Below are 24,809 nucleotides of genomic sequence, written 5' to 3'. Positions count from 1 at the left end.
CAGGGAGCCTGCTTCTCCCCCTCTCTCTGGCAAATAAAGAAATAAAATACTAAAAAAAAAAAAAGAATCATTCTTGGGCCGGAAACGGCTAGAACCATGGCCCTAAATATGATACTCGGAGCCCCTGACCCCTGAGTTCTCTTCCTCCCCCATCATTTTCCTTTCCACCCTCACTACAGCCTAGTGTTCTTGCTCCTTGGTCCTTGAGATGAGGCATTGGCCCTGTTGCTCCCTGTTTCACATGTTGAAATGTATTCATTTCTTGCCTCTGCTGCCCCATTTCTGGAACTCCAGGGGGGGAAAGAAACAGCTGGCTGTGGCTGGGGACAGTCACTTTGTGTCAAGTGAACACTACACAGTAACCAGGTGGTGCCTGAACTTCCCCCTTCCTTTTTGGGATTGCTAGCTGTGTCATGGAATTTCATCTTAAAAAGGGACACTGTACAGTTACTTAATAGAACAAGTTAGCATTTTATCTATGGAATGAGCTAAGATATAGAAATCTCTGATACATCCTTCAGTGAAAAATAGCAAGGTATGGGCTATATTGCACACATCTTTATATGCATGTGTTTGCATGTGTTTCATATGCCCTCTACAGCAAACCCATGCATGGTAAGTTTCGAGGAAATGGGATGTCAGGGATCTTTGTATTTTCTGTGTCATACTTTTTACATACGAATACATTGAATTTTTACATTTTACATTACAAAATTGAATTTTTACAGAGTATAAGAAAAAATGACAAGTGTGGCTTGGATCTTCACTCCCTCTGGCCGATAGCACCAAGCTGGCATTTTACTCCATGATCTGTGTGACCCATAGATATCTGTTTATGGACCCTGAAGGGAAGGGACCATTTCTTGAATTGTTTTCTAGTTCCTTCCTTGTGGAGTACTATAAAATTTACATTACAGATGTTCAGCATATTACAGATGAACCTGGGATTGAATGAATGATTCATGTTCTCTCCCAAATAACTCAGAGATAGATCACAGGGAAGGAGAAAGGGTAGGAGGGAAGATGTGGTAGGTGGAACTTGAGAGGATATGCTCAATCTCAGGGCCCAGCTCATAAAAGACCCTTCATACTTCAGCAAGTGCTTTATTGAAGTCAGAATTCAACTGGACAAAGCTTTCACACTTTCAGGACAGACCCTGAGGTGTGTTGCCGCTAAGAGGGGTCACCCTCCTTCCTGAGAAGGTTTCCTTCCCTATTCTTCCACCCCACTCTGTTCCAGCACTTTTCCTGGGCTTTGCACATATATAATCAGTCATTCCATTACTCCTCCATTTCCTGGTAGAAATTGGAAACTTGATGCACCTTTGAGTTAATAAAACGTACTTTTTTGAATTAGTCATAAACAACATTGTATCTTAAGTTTTGGATATGAAATTAGCACCTACTTCTACTTTTTGCGTTCACCCTTTCAAAAATGGCTCTGGATATATTTGTGTAAATCAATTCTAAGCTACTCTAGCTATCTGAGTAATCAAAAGGAGTGTATGTTTCAGTGCATAAATCCGTCAAATGTTAAACTTCTTTTTTCAGCTATTTTGTAATTGAGCTTATTCTATCCAAAATTTTTACCTCTCAAGTATGCATGGAGGGGGCAGGCATAGAAGTAGGTTTCCATGTTGCTAAAATGCAGGGTATCTGCTTCAAAGAGAAAAGGGCATTTCAGTCTCCTGGGGCAGGTGACCAGAATAAATCATATACTTGGAATAATTCAATGCAGTGTTCTCCTCTGTCCTTTGAGTTAAGTGCTAGGTTGATACTGTACTAATCATGGGGGTCCGTGGACAACTGTGGCTTCAGGGGAGCTGGGGCAAGTTTGTTTTTAAGATACTCTCATATACAGAGTCCCTTCAAGTTGTTGGGGGGGGGGTGGTTATTAATTAAAACATTAGCCTCTGTCATATTTGAGAAGTCCCCAGCCTTTTTCCATGAAGTACTTCCAGTTTTCAGGTTTGATGGGTTCCTTGATTTCAGCAGAATACAGCGTTGGGGATTGGTCGGTCCTACACACCAAATGAAGCTTATTCAGTGTCCTTCTCCTAACTGGGGTGAGCCAGATTCCCATGGGCCCTGGTGTTTGGGCAGGGTGTGAGAGGGAGGGCTTAAGATGTAGTGTGGAAAACAAAGCTCCAAGACAGAGGACATGCAGAATTGGGGCCACAATTGCATGGGAGAAGGAAGGCTAGAGAGCCCGATGTAGACACCCAGGGTCTCCTAAGAAGTGGCTGAAATAACAGGCAAAACCTGCCCTAAGATGGTTCCTAAATTTTTAGACTGAGAGGTGAGACATATTTTCATTCGGGGTCGTGGCTGCGTGGGCTGCGTGGGCTGCGTGGGCTGCGTGGGCTGCGTGGGCTGCGTGGGCTGCGTGGCTGCGTGGCTGCTCATTAACGTTCAGCCAGAACAGGTTTTGTGTGCTTGGATGCTCTGGCTCAGGACCTCGGATTTACAGATGCCTGCATTTACCCCGCCAATGTTTCTGGGATGGGCATGGCCACTTTCACCCTCCATGGTTTTCTGTTTAAAAGCAGACTTTTACCTCTGCGGATTTGTTGTGATCCTGCATTTGGTAGTATAGCACCGATCATTTTGGAAAAGAACGATTTTCCCACATCACATCTCACAGATTCCTTTGTATTGCTTTTCTAGTTTGTCTGTTCAGGGTGACTTTCATGAGCCGTAGGAGAAATGGCCACGTGTTTGTATGATGCAGATATAAACTTATTCACAAGGCAGCCTCAATTTGGGGAGGTTACGTTTGGATTTAGAATGTTGTATTCAAGTCATTAATGATAGAAATACAAATTGCTTTCAAATCTTGGCATTTCAAAGTGTACTCTCATATTATCTCTCTACTCCAACAGATTTTGAAAAATTAATAATATAATCAGGACACAGTGACCAGAGCTGGAAATAGCTCATGTACATTAATATTCCCAGAACGTTAAACACTTGAAAATAACTCATGGGGATGACTGCTTTAGAGATTTGCTTATAATTAATACAAAATAATTCTTGGATATTTTTTTTTTGATGAGTTGGTTGTAATTAATGCAAAGTAGTTCTTGGTTTCTGTAGCTTAATGAATTTTGATTTCTCTTTTAGGTGTTAAGATAGAATATTAAGAAGTTCTTACAGGGCGCCTGGGTGGCTCAGTGGGTTAAAGCCTCTGCCTTCGGCTCAGGTCATGATCCCACGTCGTGGGATTGAGCCCCGCATCGGGCTCTCTGCTCAACAGGGAGCCTGCTTCCTCCTCTCTCTCTCTGCCTGCCTCTCTGCCTACTTGTGATCTCTGTCTGTCAAATAAATAAATAAAATCTTTAAAAAAAAAAAAGAAAGAAGTTCTTACAGTGACATTTGACCAGAGGACTGGGAAAAGCTGGAGCCCCATTTCAGATACCTTTGTATAGCATCTGTGAGGGAGCTGATGGGCAAACAAGGCACAGAAACCTTTTTTATTATGCTGGTCTACATAGAAGACTGCTTTTAGCCTTACTTCCTATATTAGATCCACCTGCGAGACTGGAAACAAAGTTGGTTGTGACTTTCCTGTGTATTTGCCTCAGTGCTGAAACATCAGTCTTACCACTCAGGCAGGAAAGCCTCCCTTTTCCCTTTATACAGATGCATACTGGGTTGGACTATGGAGAGAGATGGGAAACACAGGTGCATTTGCCCAGGGATCTGGAGCAGAGCTGAACCTAAGTCACAGGTAGCTACTAAATCTCAGACGGGGTCTGATAGAGGGGAGAGAGGGAAAACCCCCCCAAAACCATGAAAGGAATGGCCAGGCCTTCCCCAGGCCTTCCCCTCTGGCTGTATACCACCAGCCTTTTTAGTGGAAGAGGAGAGTAGAAAGAGCCGCATACCCATGCCCACTGACAATTGAATCCCTTGGAGAATTTTCAATCTGGAGATCACAGCCCTGATAATGTCCCTGAACTTGATTCTCTCCCTTTTTGGAGGTAAGAATATCTTTCTCTTGATTAGTACCTATATGTGGAAAAGAATAAAAGAACAGAACTAGGGGAATGTTAACATGCTTTCCTTCCCTCTGCCTCCTTCTTAGATTTATTCCTCCATTTTGGTAAAATGCATCCTGTTTTAGCTTATTCACAGAGCTTTGCCAATATTAGCAATCTAATCCTTGAGTCCCATGGGGTAAGATGAAGGGACAAACAGTGGTCCCTTGCTTTGCTCCAAAGTGGATATGGTCAGCCTTATGCAAATGTAGGTTCAAGCCTTTCCTTCCAAGAAACAGTATTTCCTAACTCCCTCTATGGGGAAATTCTGGACACAGTGTGGAAGCAAACATGTCAAAACCTACAGGGTTTTTGGAGAAAGTATACCCAGAAAGATCTAGTAACTTGAAGTTTGACTTCAAGCCACAGGATTACCAACGACTGACAGGAATTGCCTAGAAATGACCCAGTCAGGGAACGTTCTTCAGGTTTATGAACCATGGCAACAAAGCACCCTTCCTTGACCCTTTTCTTTTTAGATTTGAATCATTCCTTTTTATCTATGACATGGTTATGTTATTATGATTATTTTTCTAGAAGCATCTTTTCCTTCCTTTCCTCTATAAAGCCTCCCCCTGTCTGAGATTTGCTTAGTGCTGGTTGTCTTGTTTGTCTGTCTTGACTGTCCTTTGGGAACCCTTCTGTTCTCTCTGGTCATCTCCAATTTCTGTTTTTCTGGTCTTGACTGCCACCCAGTTTCTAGATTTTAATCTCCAACTGCCTTTGGTCATTGGCTTTTGGTTGTTATCTCAAACTCATGTCTTAAAAAGCGATCTTACAATGCCTAGAAAACCTACTCCCCAGTTCTTCCAAAGCCGATATAGTTCTCCTATTCCTTATTGACCCTTTTAGTCCCCATGCCACTATTGCCACCAAGTTAAAAATCACACTTCTTTAGTGATGTGTCTGCCTTCCTCCTTGCTTCCCACCACCACTTGGTTATGGCATGACCTCAGTGGCCTACTCATTGGTCTTCTGGTCTCTTGACAGAAGGTACTTGACAAAAGTACATGGACTTTGGAGGTAACACATGTGTTCAAATCACTTCTTGACTTGCACTTAATTCTGTGACCTTGAACTTGTTACTTGAGTACTTGTTATTTGAGTCTTTGTTTTTGCTTATATAAAATGGAAATATCAGCATCTGCCTCGCAGAGCTGTCAGGTATTAAATGTAAATTCAAGTGAGGTATTAAATGTAAAAAACCAAGTAAAAGCCCATTGCCAGACAGAGCAGTGCACAGTAAATTCTGCTATCATCCCAGCACAGGCTGCACTGTCAAAGTATGGAAGAGTTCCATCACCCTAGAAAGTTCTATCCTGTCCCTTCCCTAGAGGCAACTATATTCTGATCGCAATTGACATAGACATTTTTTTTTTTCCAGTATCTTACAGATGTAGTCATACCACTGTGCTTATACACCTGTTTCTGGTGTCTATCTCTCAGCATCCTTTTTGAGATTCATCCATATCATTGTGTGATTTGGTGGCTCATTTCTTTTCATTGTTGACTAGAGTCCCATTGTATGAATATGTCTTATTGTGTCTGCCCATTCTCCTCTTGATAGACACTTGCGCTATCTCTAGCTTGGGGCTATTTTGAATAAAGGTCTAGTGAGTCTTTCTGTAGATAAAGGTTTTCACTTGGGTAAATATGTAAGAGTGGAATTGCTAGGTAATATACTAACTGTATATTTAAATTTATAAAAACTGCAACTATTTCCCATCAGCAGTGTATATGAGTACTGGCCACTCTACAGCCTTACCAACATTTGGTGTTGTCAGTTTTTTTTTCATTATAATTATTTCTGTTTGTGTGTAGTGGTATCTCATTGTGATTTTAATTTGCATTTTGTTAGTGACTAATGATGTTGAACATTTTTCATGTGCTTATTGACATAGATCTTTGGTGAATGGACTGTTTAACTTTTCTACCCATCTTTAAAATTGATTGTCTTTTTATTATTGAGTTGTAGGAACTGTTTGTGTATTTTGCATGTAAGTTCTTTATTAGATATCTATGTCGTAAATATTTAATTTTGTGATGACGTTTAATTTACTGATTTTTAAGTGATCCATACTTTTTGAGACCTTAGAAATCTTGCCTGCCTTGGGTTACAAAGTTCTTCTCTTATATCTTATTCTAGAACTCTTACAGTTTTAGTTTTTATGTGCAGATCTGTGATTCATGTGAAGCTAATTTTGCATAGCATACAATGTCACCATCAAGGATCCTTTTCTCCATATGGATACTCAGTTTTTCTACCCCCTTTTGTTGAAAAGAATTTTTTTTGGTAAAGCGTTCATTTTTTTGCAGTTTATGTGACCATGTATCTGTGGGTCCATTTCTGGACTCTGAAACTGGAAGTATTGGCATGAAGTCATTTTTCTCTGTTGATGTGTACCTGTTATCTCTATTCACTGAATCAATGACCCAGTAGCAATGAGCATCCTTCGTTCTCAAATCATGGTTTCCAAACACAGTTTCTTGTAAAAAGACCCCAGGGCTTCTTGAAGAAGTAGCTAATGCCTACTCCAAAACAGGAATTTTTTATTTCTTAAACCCTTCATAAAGCTTTTAAATTCATTTTATTTAATATGTTTGAGGCAGGAATTCTTAAGATGAACTTGCAACATATTATAACAGTGGCTAGGACACTTTCAAGGGGCTTTCAGTAGCCAAAGATGTAAACAAGTTGGACATTAAAAAAAAAAAAAAAGATTGAATCCACTGAAATCCATAAAATGTATCTTTTAAATATCCAGTGTATTCACAATGATGCCACAAAATGAGCTCATTAGTAACTTTTGGTAGTTTCCAGCTTCTCCACCCTGTCCCCCATTAGTCACGTTTGGTAATTGCTAATACTCCAAAATCACTGTTCTGAAAACTGGTAAGTGACAACAAAGAAGCATTTATTAAACACATATCCTGCCTTTCCTTTACAAACCATATTTTTTGATAACTAGATAGTTGATAAAAGAATTTCCTTCCTTCCTTCCTTCCTTCCTTCCTTCCTTCCTTCCTTCCTTCCTTCCCCCCTCTCTTTCTGTTTCTTCCTTCTTACTTCTTTCTCCCTTCCTACTTCTTTCTTCCTTTCCTTCTTTCTCTCTCTCTTTCTTCCTCCCTCCCTCCCTTCCTCCCCTTTCCTTCCTTCCTACCTTCCTTCCTTCCTTTCTCTCTTTCGTTCTTTCTAGGAGAGACAGTGAGTGAGAGTGAAAGAGAGAGCATGAACTGGGGGCAAGGCAGAGGGAGAAGGAAAAGCAGGCTCTGCACTAAGCAGGGAGCACTATATGGGGCTTATCCTAGGACCCTGGGATCATGACCAGGGCCAAAGGCAGATGCTTAACTGACTGAGCCCCTGAGGTGCCCCCAAGAAGATTCTTTTTTTTTTTTTAAGATTTTATTTATTTATTTGACAGAGAGATCACAAGTAAGCAGAGCAGCAGGCAGAGAGAGAGGGGGAAACAGGCTCTCTGCTGAGCAGAGAGCCCCATGCAGGGCTTGATCTCAGGACCCTGAGATCATGACCTGAGCTGAAGGCAGAGGTTTAACCCACTGAGCCACCCAGGCCCCCAAGAAGATTCTTTATAGAAGAAAACCAGCTGAAAAAATGCAGAAGGAGTGATAGAATATGAAACTTACTGTATTGCTCTTATCTAATGAAATGTGGGAATAGATGGTGGTCCTTAGTAGGTAACATTTGATGTTGAACTTTATAATGAATGGGTTAGACTAACAATCCCTGAACCCGATCAATTTTAATATTGTTAAGTGTAGAACAGCTAGACAGTGTATCCTTCCAGATATGATGCAACAGGACATATAGAGACCCAGCCCCCAAATATTATTGCCCAAAAAATTGAATCTGAATTAAATGGAGTCTCTGGTCACTACAATTACCATTTTACAGAAACACCACCACAAGAAAATCTACAGGAAAACAGCATTCTAACTTCTCCAAAAATAAATGACATGAAAATTGCAGGCAGGGGAAAGACTGTTAGACATTAAAGGAGATGTAAGGTCTGCAACCAAATGGAATGTGTGGACCTGGTTTGTATCCTGATTTCAACAAACTAATCCTTAAAAAGACAGTTTTGAGATATTTGAGTTTTGAACATAGACTGCATATTGCCTATATTAAATAAGTCTCATTTTATTAAGTGGTAATAATTTTTTTTAAGAAATAACCTTTTTCTGTTAGACTATACTGAAGTATTTACAGGAGAAATAAGATGATGTCTGTTTGCTTTAAAATCCTAAAAAAAAAAATGGGGGTAAATTAAGCAAAGATGGGCAAAAGTGTTGAGGATTATTGAAGAAAGTAATGGGGGCTCTTTTTACAGAGTCTTGTGACTTTCTTTGTTTCCATAATAAAAAGTTTAAATGAGAAAAACGTGTATTTTGACCCTGAAGTGTAAGTCCTAGCCATGAAGAGCACTGAATATGTGGCTGAGAATAGACCACTTGACATCCTTCTAATGAGCTTGCTGGCATTATCACTGGTGTGGAGAAATATTTTGTGTCATACTTCATTTCCAGTCTCCTATGAACACCTTCCCTGACAGCTGGTGACTTCAGTGTGTCACACCAGAGCTCGGCATTTGTCGCCCGCTTTTCCACACAGCAGGCTGGAAAGACTTTCTGTCCCAGCGGGGATCTGATTATGTTCATTGTTCGCACTCTTTCCTTGAAGACAGAATGAGGATCAGGAATATTGCTCGCTGTTGCTCACCAGCTGTTTAGTCTGAGTCAAGCCTCACGTAGAGGGACATCCGGGGTCTGCCTCCCCCTCTGAAGAGCCACGTCCTCCTCTGCTGTTGCCGTAGTTCTCACCCTTCTGCACCTTTGACCCTCTGCGTGATGTGTTACAAAGTAATCCTAACCCCCTAGAGGAAAACCTCTTGCAGCAAGGATTTACCAAACACTTTGTTTTAAAGTCCTTCTGCCCTGTCTGCAGCTCATGAATGCCCAAGTGCTGATTCATGGCATGGGAATGAGTGATGCTGCCTGACTCAGAGGAGAATGCCTTCTGGTGTCGTGTACATGTCATAATAATTGCTTTTCTGGGCTCTGTGTCATTGATGATATGTGCCATCAAACCTCATCATCAGTTTTGCCAGTAGTTAATTCTACCTTCTCTTCAAGTATATTTATCTTCAGCCCTGTGACTTGTACCACTCTTTGCCACAAGGAGTACAACTTTGAGACCTGTATAATTTTGGTTTCTCTCTGCCTTTAGTGACAAAATTAATTACTTTTGAAGTCTAAGAATTACTCTGCACCAGTCTAGGAGAACTCAGTTGCTTTACTGAAAATGACAATGGCATTGTTTGGAAGAGATACCAAAGCTTGGATGGCTGTGCTTGGCAGAGTTTCCATCCAACTGATCATCTGAAAACTAAAGACAAGTGGATTGTTAAGACCAATAAAGTCCAGCTTACTGTATAGCTCTTTACCATGCTTCCCCCCCACCATCTGCTATGTAAAATATTTTATTTTAGAAGATTCGGTTTTCTAGAGCATTCAGATGATCTACCGAGGCCAAAGGTCCTGTTTACTATGTTAGGTGTGTAACACTGAGTGTTGTATTTTCACCACATTCACTCTATATGAATTCAAAGAGTAATGCTACACAATAGTATCAATAAAAATGCCAATTTAAGTGTAAACAATAATGCTCCTACTTGTGAAAATGTATTTTTTGTGACCGACAACATCAAACTGAAAGTTGAAGACCAACCACAATGTTAATTTAATACCAGGTTTGCAGCAGCAAAATGTTATAACCTGGAAATTTCTGAATATCAGATTTCTTAAAATCATAGTTGATCTTACATTTTGCCTTTTTTTTAATGCATATGGAAAAAAAATTGCCTCATTGCTTTTCTCTTCTTGGAATGACCCATTACTTGTAGATACTTGTTGATCCTTGTGTCCCCTGCGTCTGCCTGTAGAGCCTGACCCATATTGTGAATAACTGAACTTCAGAGAACCTGGGGACAGTCTGTTCATATGTAACATGTTTTCTTCCAGGGTCAGGGAAACCCTCTGCCCCTGTGAAGCCTCTTCATGTAGGATCATGTTTCTCAAAGTGTAATTTAGGGAACCCTTGCATCAAGTCACCTGGGGCGCTTACTTAACACATTCCAGGCTCTTGAGCAGGTTCTGGGAGTGAGGCCTGGAAACCTGCAATTTTAAAAATGTGCCTGAGGGTATCCGGTATGAGTACCATTGAAGGACTGCTTTGGCTTTAGGCAACATAGAATACACATGCCTGCTCTGTTGGGTTTATGTGACACGTTATTTTGTAATTCACGAGACATGTTGTACCCTTCTTTTTTACCCTCAGGACTGGTCCGCCACGTCTGTGACCTGTTCACTGAAACTGCCACCCTGTGCTTGGATGTGGACAATAAGAACAACAATGAGACGGCAGCTGCACTGCTCTTCTCCCTGCTTGATATCCTGCATGGCATGCTGACTTACACATCCAGTGTCGTTCGGCTGGCTCTGCAGGTACAGGGCCTCTCCTCCCATGTCTTGAACAAACCTACACCATGTCACCCTTCCCTTTTGTTCTCTCTTTTCTGATCTTCCTCTACCGAGTCTTTATTTTTGAAAAAGAACATATGATTCTATAGGGAGAGGCTAGGAGATAAGTCATCTTGGGGTGAGCAGTGTCAAGGACACAATCTGAAAGAAAAAGAGGAGAAGCCTAAGGAAACACTTGCCAAGAGGTAGTTGGGGAAGTCTCCTGGTGGAGGAGATCATTTGCCTTATAGGCTCCCTAGGGCTGGCCCAGCAGTATGCCATCTTTCCTATCTAGGGATGGCACTCCAGCTCACCCTCAACAGGATGAATTAGCTTGCACAGACAATGGATGCAAACACACACACACACACACACACACACACACACACACACACACGTTTGTACTCACATATACATACATGTACAACACATAAAGTTTATCACTTTCTCTTACGACCAATAACATGGAATTGCAAGACAGTTTTTGAGGACTAGGAGTATGTTCAGTGGCTACGAAAAGCCAATTCACCCCAAAGTATAATGAATTTACTTCGCACCATACTGTAAAGAAGGAAGGGGATGTGGCGTTATTGAATACTTTCTGTGTTGGGTGTTAGGTGCCCACATGTGGCTATTTCATTTAACCAACTGTATCTGCTGATGCTTAGATTATGTGAAAGCATACAGCCGATATGACTGCATTGCTGTATTTGAAATCCTGGTATAATCGCAAGAGGTATATACATCAAATGGTAGCTTCCTGGCTTGGAGAGATGCAGAAGCTCAAGTTGAAACCAAGCTGTTTGATAATTTGCCAGGAGTCCTAGTAACAGAGCCAAGAATGATTCCCTAGACTCTGGTTTAGTTTCTGTTATTCATCATTCTGATAAATGGTATCTCGTATCCCCAGCTCAGCTGGTCAAGTGTTTAGCTTGTCTAGTGTGGTTTAATAAATAATTCCAGATGCCTTAGTAAACATGATAGTTAGTGTTTAACCCAAACTTGTAAAGCCAGTAGAGGGAAGTGGCCTTCAAACTACCTGGTTGTTTTTATTTGTTCATCTATAAAAATTGCAAGCTAATAGGGCACTGTTAAGTACTCATGCAATCCTGTGTTACGGATTTCTTGCTTTTCCTCTCTTTTCTAAGGCTTTTTCCAAAGAGTGTTGTTTCTTATTTCAGTTTTGACAGTGGTTTTAGGTAATTCTTTAAGATGCCAGCGATAGGTACTCTGCAAGATGCTTTGATGATATCAATCTATAAAAGATTATGTTTTGTAGACTGTAGATAAAAAGGATCAGAAGTTTAAAAATTCTAGAACAATAGAAATCCTTTTATTACAAGTGATTTTGAGAGAGATTCAAGGATGTGTAAAAGAAAACTCCTTAATACAAAATATTTTCTAATTCCGTTTTTTTAATTTTCTGGTGTACCAATAGATCACTGTGTCTTACTTTTTCATTTCTTCCACACCACTGTATATTTTACTGGTAACATCTTTCTAAATCTCCCCCTATAATACCTGCTGCATATTGCTTTTGGCCTTGACTGCCAACTTTGATCTTTATATGCCATGTCAATCTGACAGAGGTAGAGTCTTTGAGACAGAATTAGGGGAAGGGGCTGGGATAAGAAATGTCATGTGTATCAAAGACACATCCCCCTAGAACAGGGAGCTAGAAGTACTTTCCAAACCTAAGGTCACTTCTTCCATTTATAAATATCCTCCAGGGGCATCTAGGCGGTTCAGTCGGTTAAGCATCTGCCTTCAGCTCAGATCATGATCCCAGAGTCCCGGAGTTGAGCCCCACAGAGGGCTTCCTGCTCATTGAAGAGTCTGCTTCTCCCACTGCCCCTCACCTCGCTCGTGCTCTCTCCTGCTTTCTCTCAAATAAATAAATAAAATCTTGGGGCACCTGGGTGACTCGGTTAAGCATCTGCTTTTGGCTGGGGTCATTATCTTGGGGTCCTGGGATTGAGCCCTGCCTCGGGCTCTCTGCTCAACGGGGAGTCGACTTCTCCATCCCCCTCTTCTTCTGTGTGCTTGCTCTCTCTTTTTCTCTCTCAAATAAATAAATGAAAAAATCTTAAAAAAAATAAAAAAACTAAAACAACAAAAAATCTCAAAAAAATAAAGTAAAAAGAAAATAAATAAACGTTGCACCCTGGAGATTCTTGGGCATTCAAAACCTCGTCTGCCTCTTGCAGGAATGACCACCAAGCAGCAGAATTGAGGGTTGCCAGTGTTTGAAGTGAGAAGTGCTTCGCTTTTCTTTTTTAGGGAGGAGAGTGCTGTGATATGCAATTGTGTACTAGGAAGGCGGGGACCATGGGCAGACAGGTGTTAGAATCTCCATTAGGAGTTCAGTCCCTGCCGCCAACATGCCTTATGATTCAAAATCGGTCCTAGTTTAACCTGAGGGTTGTGTGGCAGAGATGTGGAAGCAGAGACAAGTACGCGCTCTAGGCTCACTGGTGTGGGATGGGCCTTGGATGCAGGTCCCAGCCACACCCCTTTCCACCTGTAGGACCCTGGGCAAGTTTCTTCACCTGCCTAGTATTGGTTTCCTCATGTGCAGAGTACAAATGATAAAAACTGCCCTGCTGGGTTGTGGTGTGACTTCCATGAGAGCAGAAGATCAATGTGAGTAGATGCAAATAGCACTTTGTATTTACCTGGCCAACGGAGGGTGAGCACTAAATGGTCGCTGTATCATTGACAGCGAGAAGAAAAATGCTCCCCTCAAAGTGCTATTTACACAAGGCTTCCTGTGGATGGTGACTTCCTCAGGTCTGTGTCCTGGCACGTGGGAGGCTGCTCAGGCCACGGTTCCTGACTAAAGCGACTCCTGGCAGGCTAACGAGATATTAATTCATGGTTTGCTTCTGCACCTAGTAGCCTGGAATAGGGCTGGGTGAGATTTCAGCAGGGATTTAGGGAGGAAGAGTGTTAGCGCTCAGGGAGCTTGTGGTGTCAGAGGGAAGACCGTCACTACACAATGGTGAGGAAATCGCCATCTCTTTACATCTGTGAGCCCGCAGCTGCTGTGAGTACAGGGCACTGCAGGATGAACATGGAAGAGGAGAACCTAACTGAGTTTTGGGGGTTGGGAAGCCCAATTCAAATTCCAGGTCACCTGACTCTCCTGCCTGGGTCTCGACTATCATTTGTGAAGTGATGGGGGACCTTCACCCACTGCTCTTGTGATCATGGGGCCGTTAGACTGCTGTTTCTAGGCAGATGTGCTAGTGTTGCTGACACTGGAATGTGGACAAGAGTCTCTTGAAATGATCCAGTTTGACTCCTCTGTGGTGCCCCCTTGCTCATACCTGTTGGCTACCCTCTGCCTGGTTGCTGAACACAAGGGAGATTTTTCTGCCATCACCCTTAATCCTCCCCATGCCTCTGCCTTCCATGGCAAACCTCAGGGACATCTTGTTATTCGTGATGGGACCTTCTAACTCGTCGGTGAGACATTCAGGGCTTGGAATGATCCAGTCTCAGCGTGCATTCCAGCCTGGTTTGCCAGGCCTCCGTGCTGCCCACTCCTATGCCAGACAGTCCTCTCTCAATATTTCACTCCCGTGCATTTTCCTCCTATGGTTCCTGGCCCCTGAAACACCACTCTCCAAACTGTTCCCTATAGACCTCCCTCCCACCATGGAAATGATGAAGTCCCATGTCCTCTTCTCGTTTTCCCCCACTACCCAAACTGTGTCTGCCTCTACTTTCACACTCTGCCTTCAGCAGTTATTTGTAAGCATGCTGTCTTTTGGAGCAGATGGTGAGACCCTACGCGGGGGCGGCGGGGGGGCGGATTGTGCCATCTGCCCATTGTGAGCACCCATGTGATGATAACTGGGGAGCACAGTGAGTGCTGAATTGGTCCAGGTGCCACCGTTGTGAGTTGTGCTCCATAATGGGGCATCAGACAACAGCTACCTGAGGAATTGACTGTCTCTTGTTCTCTACAGCCGCCTTCCCTCACTCATGTTTATTTTTTTTTTCAATTTTTAAAGAAGATTTTATTTATTTGAGAGAGCATGAGTAGGAGGGGGTGGAGGAGCAGAGGGAGGAGCAGACTCCCCACTGAGTGAGGAGCCTGACCTGGGGCTTGATCCCAGGACTTTGAGATCCTGATCTGAGCTGAAGGCAGACCCTTATCCGACTTAGCCACCCAGATGCCCCACCTCCGTGTTTAACAAACCTCTCTTGAGTACCTACCTGCATGCACTAGATTCGTGTAGCATTGCTAGATAGAATAGAATTGTGTTTGCCTAGCCTTTTCTTTTTTTTTTAAATACTGTACTCCTTTAGCTCATTTTGAGTAATGCTGTGTTGCCATTTAATATTAAAGATGGCTCATAAGTTGACATTCCCAGGTTTTATATGTTTAAGTCTACTAAGTTTATATTTCTACCCAGAGTCCTCCCAGGAAATCCATCCTTAGAAATGCAGCAACTTTCTCTACATAATCACTAGAACCTGCCATCGTCACCTCAAACATGTCCAAAGCGAAACTCAGGATTTGCCTCCCCAAAACATTCTGCTGCCAGTAAGGCCAGCCACCTTCCTTCTGCTACACACACTAGAAACCTGGGAAACATCCTTAAAACTTTTCTCTTTTTCATACTCCATATCTTTTTTTTTCTTTTCTTTTCTTTTTTTTTTTTAAAGATTTTATTTATTTATTTGACAGACAGAGATCACAAGTAGGCAGAGAGGCAGACAGAGAAAGAGGAGGAAGCTGGCTCCCTGCTGAGCAGAGAGCCCAGTTCGGGGCTCGATCCCAGGACCCTGGGATCATGACCCGAGCCGAAGGCAGAGGCTTTAACCCACTGACCCACCCAGGCACCCCCATACTCCATATCTAATCTGTCCTCAGATAATGTAGATTTTACCTTAAATATCTAGTAAGTCCAACCACTTCTCTCAAACCCTACTGCTGACTCCCCAGTGCTGTCTACCATCCTCTTGCTTAGACCATAACTGGGTGGGTCAAGAACACTGGATGACTGGAAGTGGGGTCAGTTCCTGTATGGCTGTGATGGGGGCGAGTGAATTGCAGACCAGAGGCAAGAGCAGAGGGCCTGAATGGGGAGGACAATAGCAGTGTCATAGCAGAAAGAGAATCCTTGCTGTGGAAAAGGCCTTTTATGAAATGCATACAGTGGGCTACAGACGTGGGTATCAAGAAGTTGCCTTTAGGGAGTATGACATTAGGGACTTGGAGACAGACTGAGAGGAGAGGTGAACTTGGGCCTCTGAAATTGTTGCTCAGCTTCTGTTTTTCTTCCTGCGGGAATCCCTACTGGGATCCCTCTGTGCACAGAGCTTCCATCGCAGTCCCATATTTTTGTAAGGAGAGGAGTTTCTACTGCATTCCGGGTGTGAACTTCTCTTTCCAGAACCCCTGGCAGCTTTGCAAGGAGGAGGTATCTGAATACTGGTGGGGAGGGTCCTGATGCTTCTTGGTAACAATTAGGAAGGACTGCGTGGATTTAGAGGCTATGGAGGATGCTGGATGTCCTGGTGGGAGAGTCCCACAGCAGGCACTTGCTCTCGTGGCCCCATCTGCTTGCTTCCTTGTGTGCGGAAAGGAAGCAGTGGCCTCAAGCCCCCTCTCAGCCCAGGGGCTAGTTTACAGGACTGCCTTATCTTTCCCGGGAGAGAACCCGTTTGCTCTAAAGGATAAATTGTTCATGTGAAAAGGCCAGTGTTCTGTCTTGCTCCGTGCTTCCGAAGGCAGGATCAACAGCCAAGAGTCAGGAAGGTTCAAACCTGCACATTTGTTTTCTGGAAGGAAACTCTACCTTTCTGGTAAAACCAGTTGGGAAGGCTGGGGTGGGGGTGGGGTGGGGAGGGGAGGGGAGAGGGAAGTTCTGGGCTATGATTGTGGTGATTCCCCTTAGCCGTAGAGAGGTATAAATTGTTAAAAGGCAGGTGTCTACTTTTTCAGTCGAGCCCCTCTGAGCCAGAGAAAGCAGGCCACTTAAATTCTGTCCAGAAGGAACTGGACCTTCCTGAGAACGGTCCTGGAGTCCAGGCTAATGAAGGCAGAGGTCATGACGTACGAGTAGTTTGGTTTCTTCTGAGTGAAATTTAAACAGAGAGGAGGTATGTGAATGGAATGTGTATATATTGTAGCAAACATGATAGTCAGTGCCTTTTTTCAGTATAAAATTATTCACCCCTTATAAGAAAGATTAGACAGTCCCATAAAACTCCTGAGAGCAGACACACTGAAGAGTAGAGCCACACCCTTCTCATTTCCTTTTTCCAGTGCAATTTTAGCACGTTCTTCCTAAGCAATGTAGGTCTGTGTCTGAGGCCTCTCCGTGTGCTGGTATGTTGGACGGCTATTCCAAATGTTGTTCAAGCATGCAGATGCATACAGAGAATGAGAGCATAGCAGAATTACACGATGATGGTATGCATCAGGTAATGTGCATCAAAATGCCCATGAGAAATGAGCATCTGTGATTTCAAGTCTGGCTTTGCCACTCATCATCTGTGGGGCTTTTGACAAACTATTTAACTTCTCTCAACTTCAGTTTTCTCACCTGAAAGATAGGGGTAGCAGCCCCTCATCTCAGCATGGTTGGAAAGATAGAGTCCCCTCCACAGTACACGAACATCAAGGACAGCCTCGGTCTTGCTTTATCTGTGGGCTGTCCAACTCGGCCTCTGTGGCCTGAGCTGGTGGCAGTGGCCCTGTGTGAGCTCTTTGTCCTGTTATAACAAGGCCTCACCTCTCCTCAGGGGGCTGCGGGGGGATTACTTCCTAGGCTCCCTTCCTTTCCTGATCTGTTTCCTCTGGCCAAACTGACTAATCTCCTACACACTGCTTCCCTTCTCCCCCCTCAAGGCACAGAAGTCTGGCTCAGGAGGGGACACTCAGGCTGCCGAGGACCTGCTGCTGCTCAGCAAACCTCTGACAGACCTCATTAGCCTGCTCATTCCGCTGGTAAGGGCCCAAATGTTTGTGCATCTTTCAGAACAGTGCTGAAGTGAAAGTCATTTTCTTTGAATTTCGTGATGTCTTCAATTTCTATGCCACTTTAATTATTTTCCAAGCTGGAGCCAAAAGAAATTTCAGAAGATTACTTGGCCTAGAAATACTAAATTTCTACTTTATTTTAAAACTAGATGGCTTAGCATTCATTTTAATAGGTATTTAAGTCAGAATCTCAAAGCCATCTTAATGGGAGGTAGAAAATTTGAGAAATGAATTTCAAGAAGGAAGGAGAAATCATTATGGAGATCAGTTCTCTCTCCAGAAGATGTTTTAGAGTTGTGCTTGGCATGCAGGACTCCTGAGGAATGCAGAAGCAGGCACGTAGACCTAGAGCATATTCCTCTAAATCTCCACAAAGACAGAATGAAATAAGTAAAGTTAAATGAAGGCAGGTAAAACCACACAAGGCCACTGAATATATGGAAGGAGCCCAGCAGAAACTTGGAGTTTGGAACAACTCAACAATTTTACCCAAACTTGAAGAGGACCCAGTGCTCAGACATGTGATTCCTATAGAGCAGCCAGTCAGAGGGTGCGTTGATAAAATTCCATGAAGGCTCCTGAATACCTCTCAAGATTTGGGGATCCAAGGATTGGGGGTCCCTGTAACCCCCACAACCTTAGATCTGGTTCTTCACAGAGACAGACCTTTGGTTCTCGAAGCTGCTAGGATTTGTCTTTTTCTGCTCTGTGGCTTTGAAAGGAAGGCAAATGCAGTTTGGATGAATAATTCCTTAGACTTAATTATGTTTAGCAAATAAAGGTTTGGTTCAATGGGGTGAGAAAGAAAGAGGGGAAAATCCATCAGTGCTGGGTTATATTAAATAATGGCACATGTGGAGTCAAGCAGTCACAAAAAAAGTGTCTATGGGCTCACAGTGAGGTAAGGGAACACTCCCCAGCCCCAAAGTGGAAGGATAGTTGGTGTAGAGTATCTTTTGCATGAAGCTACATGGAAAATAGAACGCTAACTGCTCTTGCTCAGAATAGGGGCTGAACCAGATAACCAGCTCTCATCTTGGGCTAAGGCCAGGAAACAGATGAGGCTCCAGTGTACAGACAAAAGACAAACACAAACTAGACTCTCTTCTGTAAGAGACTCAAATGACATCAAATTAAAAAATGTATACACACACACACACACACACACACACACACAAAAATTGATGCAACATATTACACACTGGATAATAATTGCATTTATAGAGAAAAAGATTTAAAAAGACAGATGAAGAGGATCTTTCTTAAGAAGGACAGATGCAGAGATGCCTGGGTGGCTCAGTCAGTTGAGTGTCCAACTCTTGGTTTCAGCTCAAGTCATGATCTCAGGGTCCTGGGATCGAGTCCCACTGTTGGGTTCTGTGCTCATCGCAAAGTCTGCTTGTTCCTCTCCCTCCTGCTCTGCTCCTCCCCATGCTCTCTCTTTCTCTCTCTTAAATAAATAAAATCTAAAGAAAAAAAAAAGGAAAGACAGATGGAGAATCCCTAATAGGTAAAACTTCCAGGACACTTTTTTTCACATCTACCTTATAGACCAGGTTTTCGTGTTTGCCACATTCTCAGATTTGCTTTCTTTTAATGGGTAAATTTATTCCAATTGGATTTGTTGTGAAACTTCTCTTTGATCTTAACTTTATTGTTATTTTATATTTTCTTTCTAAATATTTTTAATATTAATATAAGTTTTAATGTACAAAAAAATTTTCAGAACAAAGAGAAGATTCTACAGTGATAAGGAATAAAATTCACATGAGGACCTAATAGCTATGAACCTTTTTGTGTTGAATATTAGATCATAGAACTCTATAAACAAAGGACCAAAAACACCTAGGAGGAAATCGAAAAAACACAGTAGTGTTGAGAGATATAACTCCTCTTTCTCATTGCTTTACAGACCAAGTAGTTAAAAATAATCATGTAGGACAGGGGTTGATAAACTGTGGCCTATGGGCTAACTTTGGCCCACTGCTTTTTTGTAAAGTGTTTTTATTTTTAAATTTCATTATTTTTTAAGAGATTATTTATTTAAGGAGGAGAGAGTACATGCTCTGAAGGGCAGAGGGAGAGGAGGAGAGAGAAAATCTCTAGAAGACTCGCCACTGAGCATGGAGAGTTGGAGGGATGATCCCAGGACCCCGAGATTATGACCTGAGCTGAAATCAGGAGTCAGACGCTCAACCAACGGAGCCACCCAGGGGCCCTCTCCCCATCCCCACGTGGCCTATTTTTGTAAATAAAGTTTTATTGAATTCAGCCACACAGACCATTTGTTTACATATCGTCTATGGCTGTTTTGCTCTTTGGTAGGAGTTAAGGAGTTACAACACAGACCTTATAGCTCACAAGTCTATATTCTTTTTTTTAAAATTAATTAATTAATTTTTTAATAAGCATATATTTTTATCCCCAGGGGTACAGGTCTGTGAATCTCCAGGTTTACACACTTCACAGCACTCACCATAGCACATACCCTCCCCAATGTCCATAACCCCACCCCCCTCTCCCAACCCCCCTCCCCCCATCAACCCTCAGTTTGTTCTGTGAGATTTAGAGCCACTTATGGTTTGTCTCCCTCCCAATCCCATCTTGTTTCATTTACTCTTCTCCTACCCTCTTAACCCCCCATGTTGCATCTCTACTTCCTCATATCAGGGAGATCATATGATAGTTGTCTTTCTCCGATTGACTTATTTCGCTAAGCATGATACCCTCTAGTTCCATCCACGTCGTCGCAAATGGCACGATTTCATTTCTTTTGATGGCTGCATAGTATTCCATTGTGTATATATACCACATCTTCTTTATCCATTCATCTGTTGATGGACATCTAGGTTCTTTCCATAGTTTGGCTATTGTAGACATAGCTGCTATAAACATTCGGGTGCATGTGCCCCTTCGGATCACTACGTTTGTATCTTTAGGGTAAATACCCAGTAGTGCAATTGCTGGGTCATGGGGTAGTTCTATTTTCAACATTTTGAGGAACCTCCATGCTGTTTCCCAGAGTGGTTGCACCAGCTTGCATTCCCACCAATAGTGTAAGAGGGTTCCCCTTTCTCCACATCCTTGCCAGCATCTGTCATTTCCTGACTTCACAAGTCTATATTCTATTACTATCTGGCTCTTCACGGAAAAATTTTGCTGACCTCTATATAATGGGTATAAATTTTAAAAAATATTTCATTTATTTGACCCAGAGAGAGAGAGATCACAAGTAGGGGGAGCAACAGGCAGAGGGAGAGGGAGAAGCAGACTCCCCACCAAGCAGGGAGCCCAATGTGGTGTTCAACCCCAGGTCCCTGGGATCATGACCTGAGATGAAGGCGGATGTTTAGCACCTGAGCCACCCAGGTGCCCCAAGGGCATAAATATTTTAATAAGATTGAGCTAAGAGAAATAGATCCATCTCTGTACCCTGAAAACAGAAACTCTAACTTCAATTTTCCAGAAACATCTTTAAAAATTTGGGGCGCCTGGGTGGCTCAGTGGGTTAAGCCTCTGCCTTCGGTTCAGGTCATGATCCCAGGGTCCTGAGACCTGGGTCTCTGCTCAGCAGGGAGCCTGCTTCCTCCTCTCTCTCTGCCTGTCCCTCTGCCTGCTTGTGATTTCTGTCAAATAAATAAAAAAAATCTTAAAAAAATAATAAAAATAAAAAGTTGGCCATGCATTATGTTAAAAGGATATCAGTAAACTCCAGTAAGTTGCAATTACATATACCACATCCTTTCACCACCAGTTAAACTGGAAGGAAACAATAAGAGTAGGAGATGCACTTTTAGCAAATACTATCCATGAGTATAATCAAAGAATAAGTTTTCTTTGTGATTATTTCAGTCTGGGTCCAATCAGAAGGGAGAAACCACACAGTGATTTAAATAGGGGAATTTTAATGTAAAACATTATTTGCTATGGAAAAAGAGTAAGCATAAGATTTAAAAAGAACTTTCTAAGGTACCCTACAGCTGCTTGAGAGTACTCAAGGAAGGACAGACTTGATCGGGGCTACCCCTACACTGAGGCTGTGGGTCACACCTTATTGGGGAAGGCAGCCCATGAGACAGTAGACAAATTTGCTGGGTTGCCTAGGCTGGAGTGGGTCCACTGTCCCTTGGAAAGCAGGAAGCAACCCTTTGGGGTACAGATGACTCCTAGTCAGTGGGCAGGCAACAGAGGAACAGGGTGCCATGGTGGTAGGAGGGCTGAGGTGCCCAGTATCATGTGGAGAAGACTACAGGAAACAAAGATATGCAAGAGACAGATGAACGGGGGCGGCAGCGTCAGATAGCCAGTGTACATGGGAGGGCTGGAGTGTACAGTGTGCCTTGGGGAGGGCAACAGGATCATAATCACAGGTCAGTCTTGGGCTGTGCCGAGGGGGCCACACATTCTGGGCCTCTGGTTAAGTTGGATCTCTGCCTCACATTCATAACTCTGAGCAACAGAAACAGCAGGAGAACCTCTTCTTCCTGCACTGTGTCATCTGAGAGATTTTCCCCAGCTCTCTGAGACTCTGAATTCTTGTTGCTAGTAACTTGATCACACTTATGTTCTAGTATGTGGCCAGACGTCTGCCTAGCGTGCATGAGCTGTGTTGTTTTTTTTTTTTTTTAATTTTATTTTTATAAACATATATTTTTATCCCCAGGAGTACAGGTCTGTGAATCGCCAGGTTTACACACTTCACAGCACTCACCATAGCACATACCCTCCCCAATGTCCATAACCCACACCCCCCAACCCCCCTCCCCATCAACCCTCAGTTTGTTTTGTGAGATTAAGAGTCACTTATAGTTTGTCTCCCTCCCAATCCCATCTTGTTTCATTTACTCTTCTCCTACCCCCTTAACCCCCCATGTTGCATCTCCTCTCCCTCATATCAGGGAGATCATATGATAGTTGTCTTTCTCCGATTGACTTATTTCGCTAAGCATGATACCCTCTAGTTCCATCCACGTCGTCGCAAATGGCAAGATTTCATTTCTTTTGATGGCTGCATAGTATTCCATTGTGTATATATACCACATCTTCTTTATCCATTCGTCTGTTGATGGACATCTAGGTTCTTTCCATAGTTTGGCTATTGTAGACATTGCTGCTATAAACATTCGGGTGCACGTGCCCCTTCGGATCACTACGTTTGTATCTTTAGGGTAAATACCCAGCAGTGCAATTGCTGGGTCATAGGGTAGTTCTATTTTCAACATTTTGAGGAACCTCCATGCTGTTTTCCAGAGTGGTTGCACCAGCTTGCATTCCCACCAACAGTGTAGGAGGGTTCCCCTTTCTCCGCATCCTCGCCAGCATCTGTCATTTCCTGACTTGTTAATTTTAGCCATTCTGACTGGTGTGAGGTGGTATCTCATTGTGGTTTTGATTTGTATTTCCCTGATGCCGAGTGATGTGGAGCACTTTTTCATGTGTCTGTTGGCCATCTGGATGTCTTCTTTGCAGAAATGTCTGTTCATGTCCTCTGCCCATTTCTTGATTGGATTATTTGTTCTTTGGGTGTTGAGTTTGCTAAGTTCTTTATAGATTTTTGGACACTAGCCCTTTATCTGATATGTCATTTGCAAATATCTTCTCCCATTCTGTCAGTTGTCTTTTGGTTTTGTTAACTGTTTCCTTTGCTGTGCAAAAGCTTTTGATCTTGATAAAATCCCAATAGTTCATTTTTGCCCTTGCTTCCCTTGCCTTTGGCGATGTTCCTAGGAAGATGTTGCTGCGGCTGAGGTCGAAGAGGTTGCTGCCTGTGTTCTCCTCAAGGATTTTGATGGATTCCTTTCTCACATTGAGATCCTTCATCCATTTTGAGTCTATTTTCGCGTGTGGTGTAAGGAAATGATCCAATTTCATTTTTCTGCATGTGGCTGTCCAATTTTCCCAACACCATTTGTTGAAGAGGCTGTCTTTTTTCCATTGGACATTCTTTCCTGCTTTGTCGAAGATTAGTTGCCCATAGAGTTGAGGGTCTATTTTTGGGCTCTCTATTCTGTTCCATTGATCTATGTGTCTGTTTTTGTGCCAGTACCATGCTGTCTTGATGATGACAGCTTTGTAATAGAGCTTGAAGTCCGGAATTGTGATGCCACCAACTTTGGCTTTCTTTTTCAATATTGCTTTGGCTATTCGAGGTCTTTTCTGGTTCCATATAAATTTTAGGATTATTTGTTCCATTTCTTTGAAAAAAAATGGATGGTACTTTGATAGGAATTGCATTAAATGTGTAGATTGCTTTAGGTAGCATAGACATTTTCACAATATTTATTCTTCCAATCCAGGAGCATGGAACATTTTTCCATTTCTTTGTGTCTTCCTCAATTTCTTTCATGAGTACTTTATAGTTTTCTGTGTATAGATTCTTAGTCTCTTTGGTTAGGTTTATTCCTAGGTATCTTATAGTTTTGGGTGCAATTGTAAATGGGATGGACTCCTTAATTTCTCTTTCTTCTGTCTTGTTGTTGGTGTAGGGAAATGCAACTGATTTCTGTGCATTGATTTTATATCCTGACACTTTACTGAATTCCTGTACAAGTTCTAGCAGTTTTGGAGCGGAGTCTTTTGGGTTTTCCACATATAGTATCATATCATCTGCGAAGAGTGATAGTTTGACTTCTTCTTTGCCGATTTGGATGCCTTTAATTTCCTTTTGTTGTCTGATTGCTGAGGCTAGGACTTCTAGTACTATGTTGAATAGCAGTGGTGATAATGGGCATCCCTGCCGTGTTCCTGACCTTAGCGGAAAAGCTTTCAGTTTTTCTCCATTGAGAATGATATTTGCGGTGGGTTTTTCATAGATGGCTTTGATAATATTGAGGTATGTGCCCTCTATCCCTACACTTTGAAGAGTTTTGATCAGGAAGGGATGCTGTACTTTGTCAAATGCTTTTTCAGCATCTATGGAGAGTATCATATGGTTCTTGTTCTTTCTTTTATTAATGTGTTGTATCACATTGATTGATTTGCAGATGTTGAACCAACCTTGCAGCCCTGGAATAAATCCCACTTGGTCGTGGTGAATAATCCTTTTAATGTACTGTTGAATCCTATTGGCTAGTATTTTGGTGAGAATTTTTGCATCTGTGTTCATCAAGGATATTGGTCTGTAGTTCTCTTTTTTGATGGGATCCTTGTCTGGTTTGGGGATCAAGGTGATGCTGGCCTCATAAAATGAGTTTGGAAGTTTTCCTTCCATTTCTATTTTTTGGAACAGTTTC

At 42.5% G+C, this 24,809-nt stretch overlaps 1 protein-coding gene across 3 annotated transcripts in view; it reads left to right on the top strand.

The window, feature by feature from the left end:
• The window catches only part of LOC111159058 (unc-51 like kinase 4), a 618,913-nt gene that overhangs the window by 389,199 nt on the left and 204,905 nt on the right, over window positions 1-24,809 (top strand). For all 3 annotated transcript variants that reach the window (XM_022521436.1, XM_022521437.1, XM_022521438.1), the window contains 2 exons: window positions 10,396-10,562; window positions 17,446-17,544. In XM_022521436.1, the coding sequence (XP_022377144.1) occupies window positions 10,396-10,562; window positions 17,446-17,544 (266 nt within the window). The remainder of the gene's footprint in view (window positions 1-10,395; window positions 10,563-17,445; window positions 17,545-24,809) is intronic.

This window comes from Enhydra lutris, unplaced genomic scaffold (assembly GCF_002288905.1).
Source record: "Enhydra lutris kenyoni isolate GAN:26980312 unplaced genomic scaffold, ASM228890v2 scaffoldscaffold66, whole genome shotgun sequence".
NCBI lineage: Eukaryota > Metazoa > Chordata > Mammalia > Carnivora > Mustelidae > Enhydra > Enhydra lutris.
The sequence above is the reverse complement of the archived record's forward strand: the minus strand, read 5'-3'. Positions and strand labels throughout refer to the sequence as shown.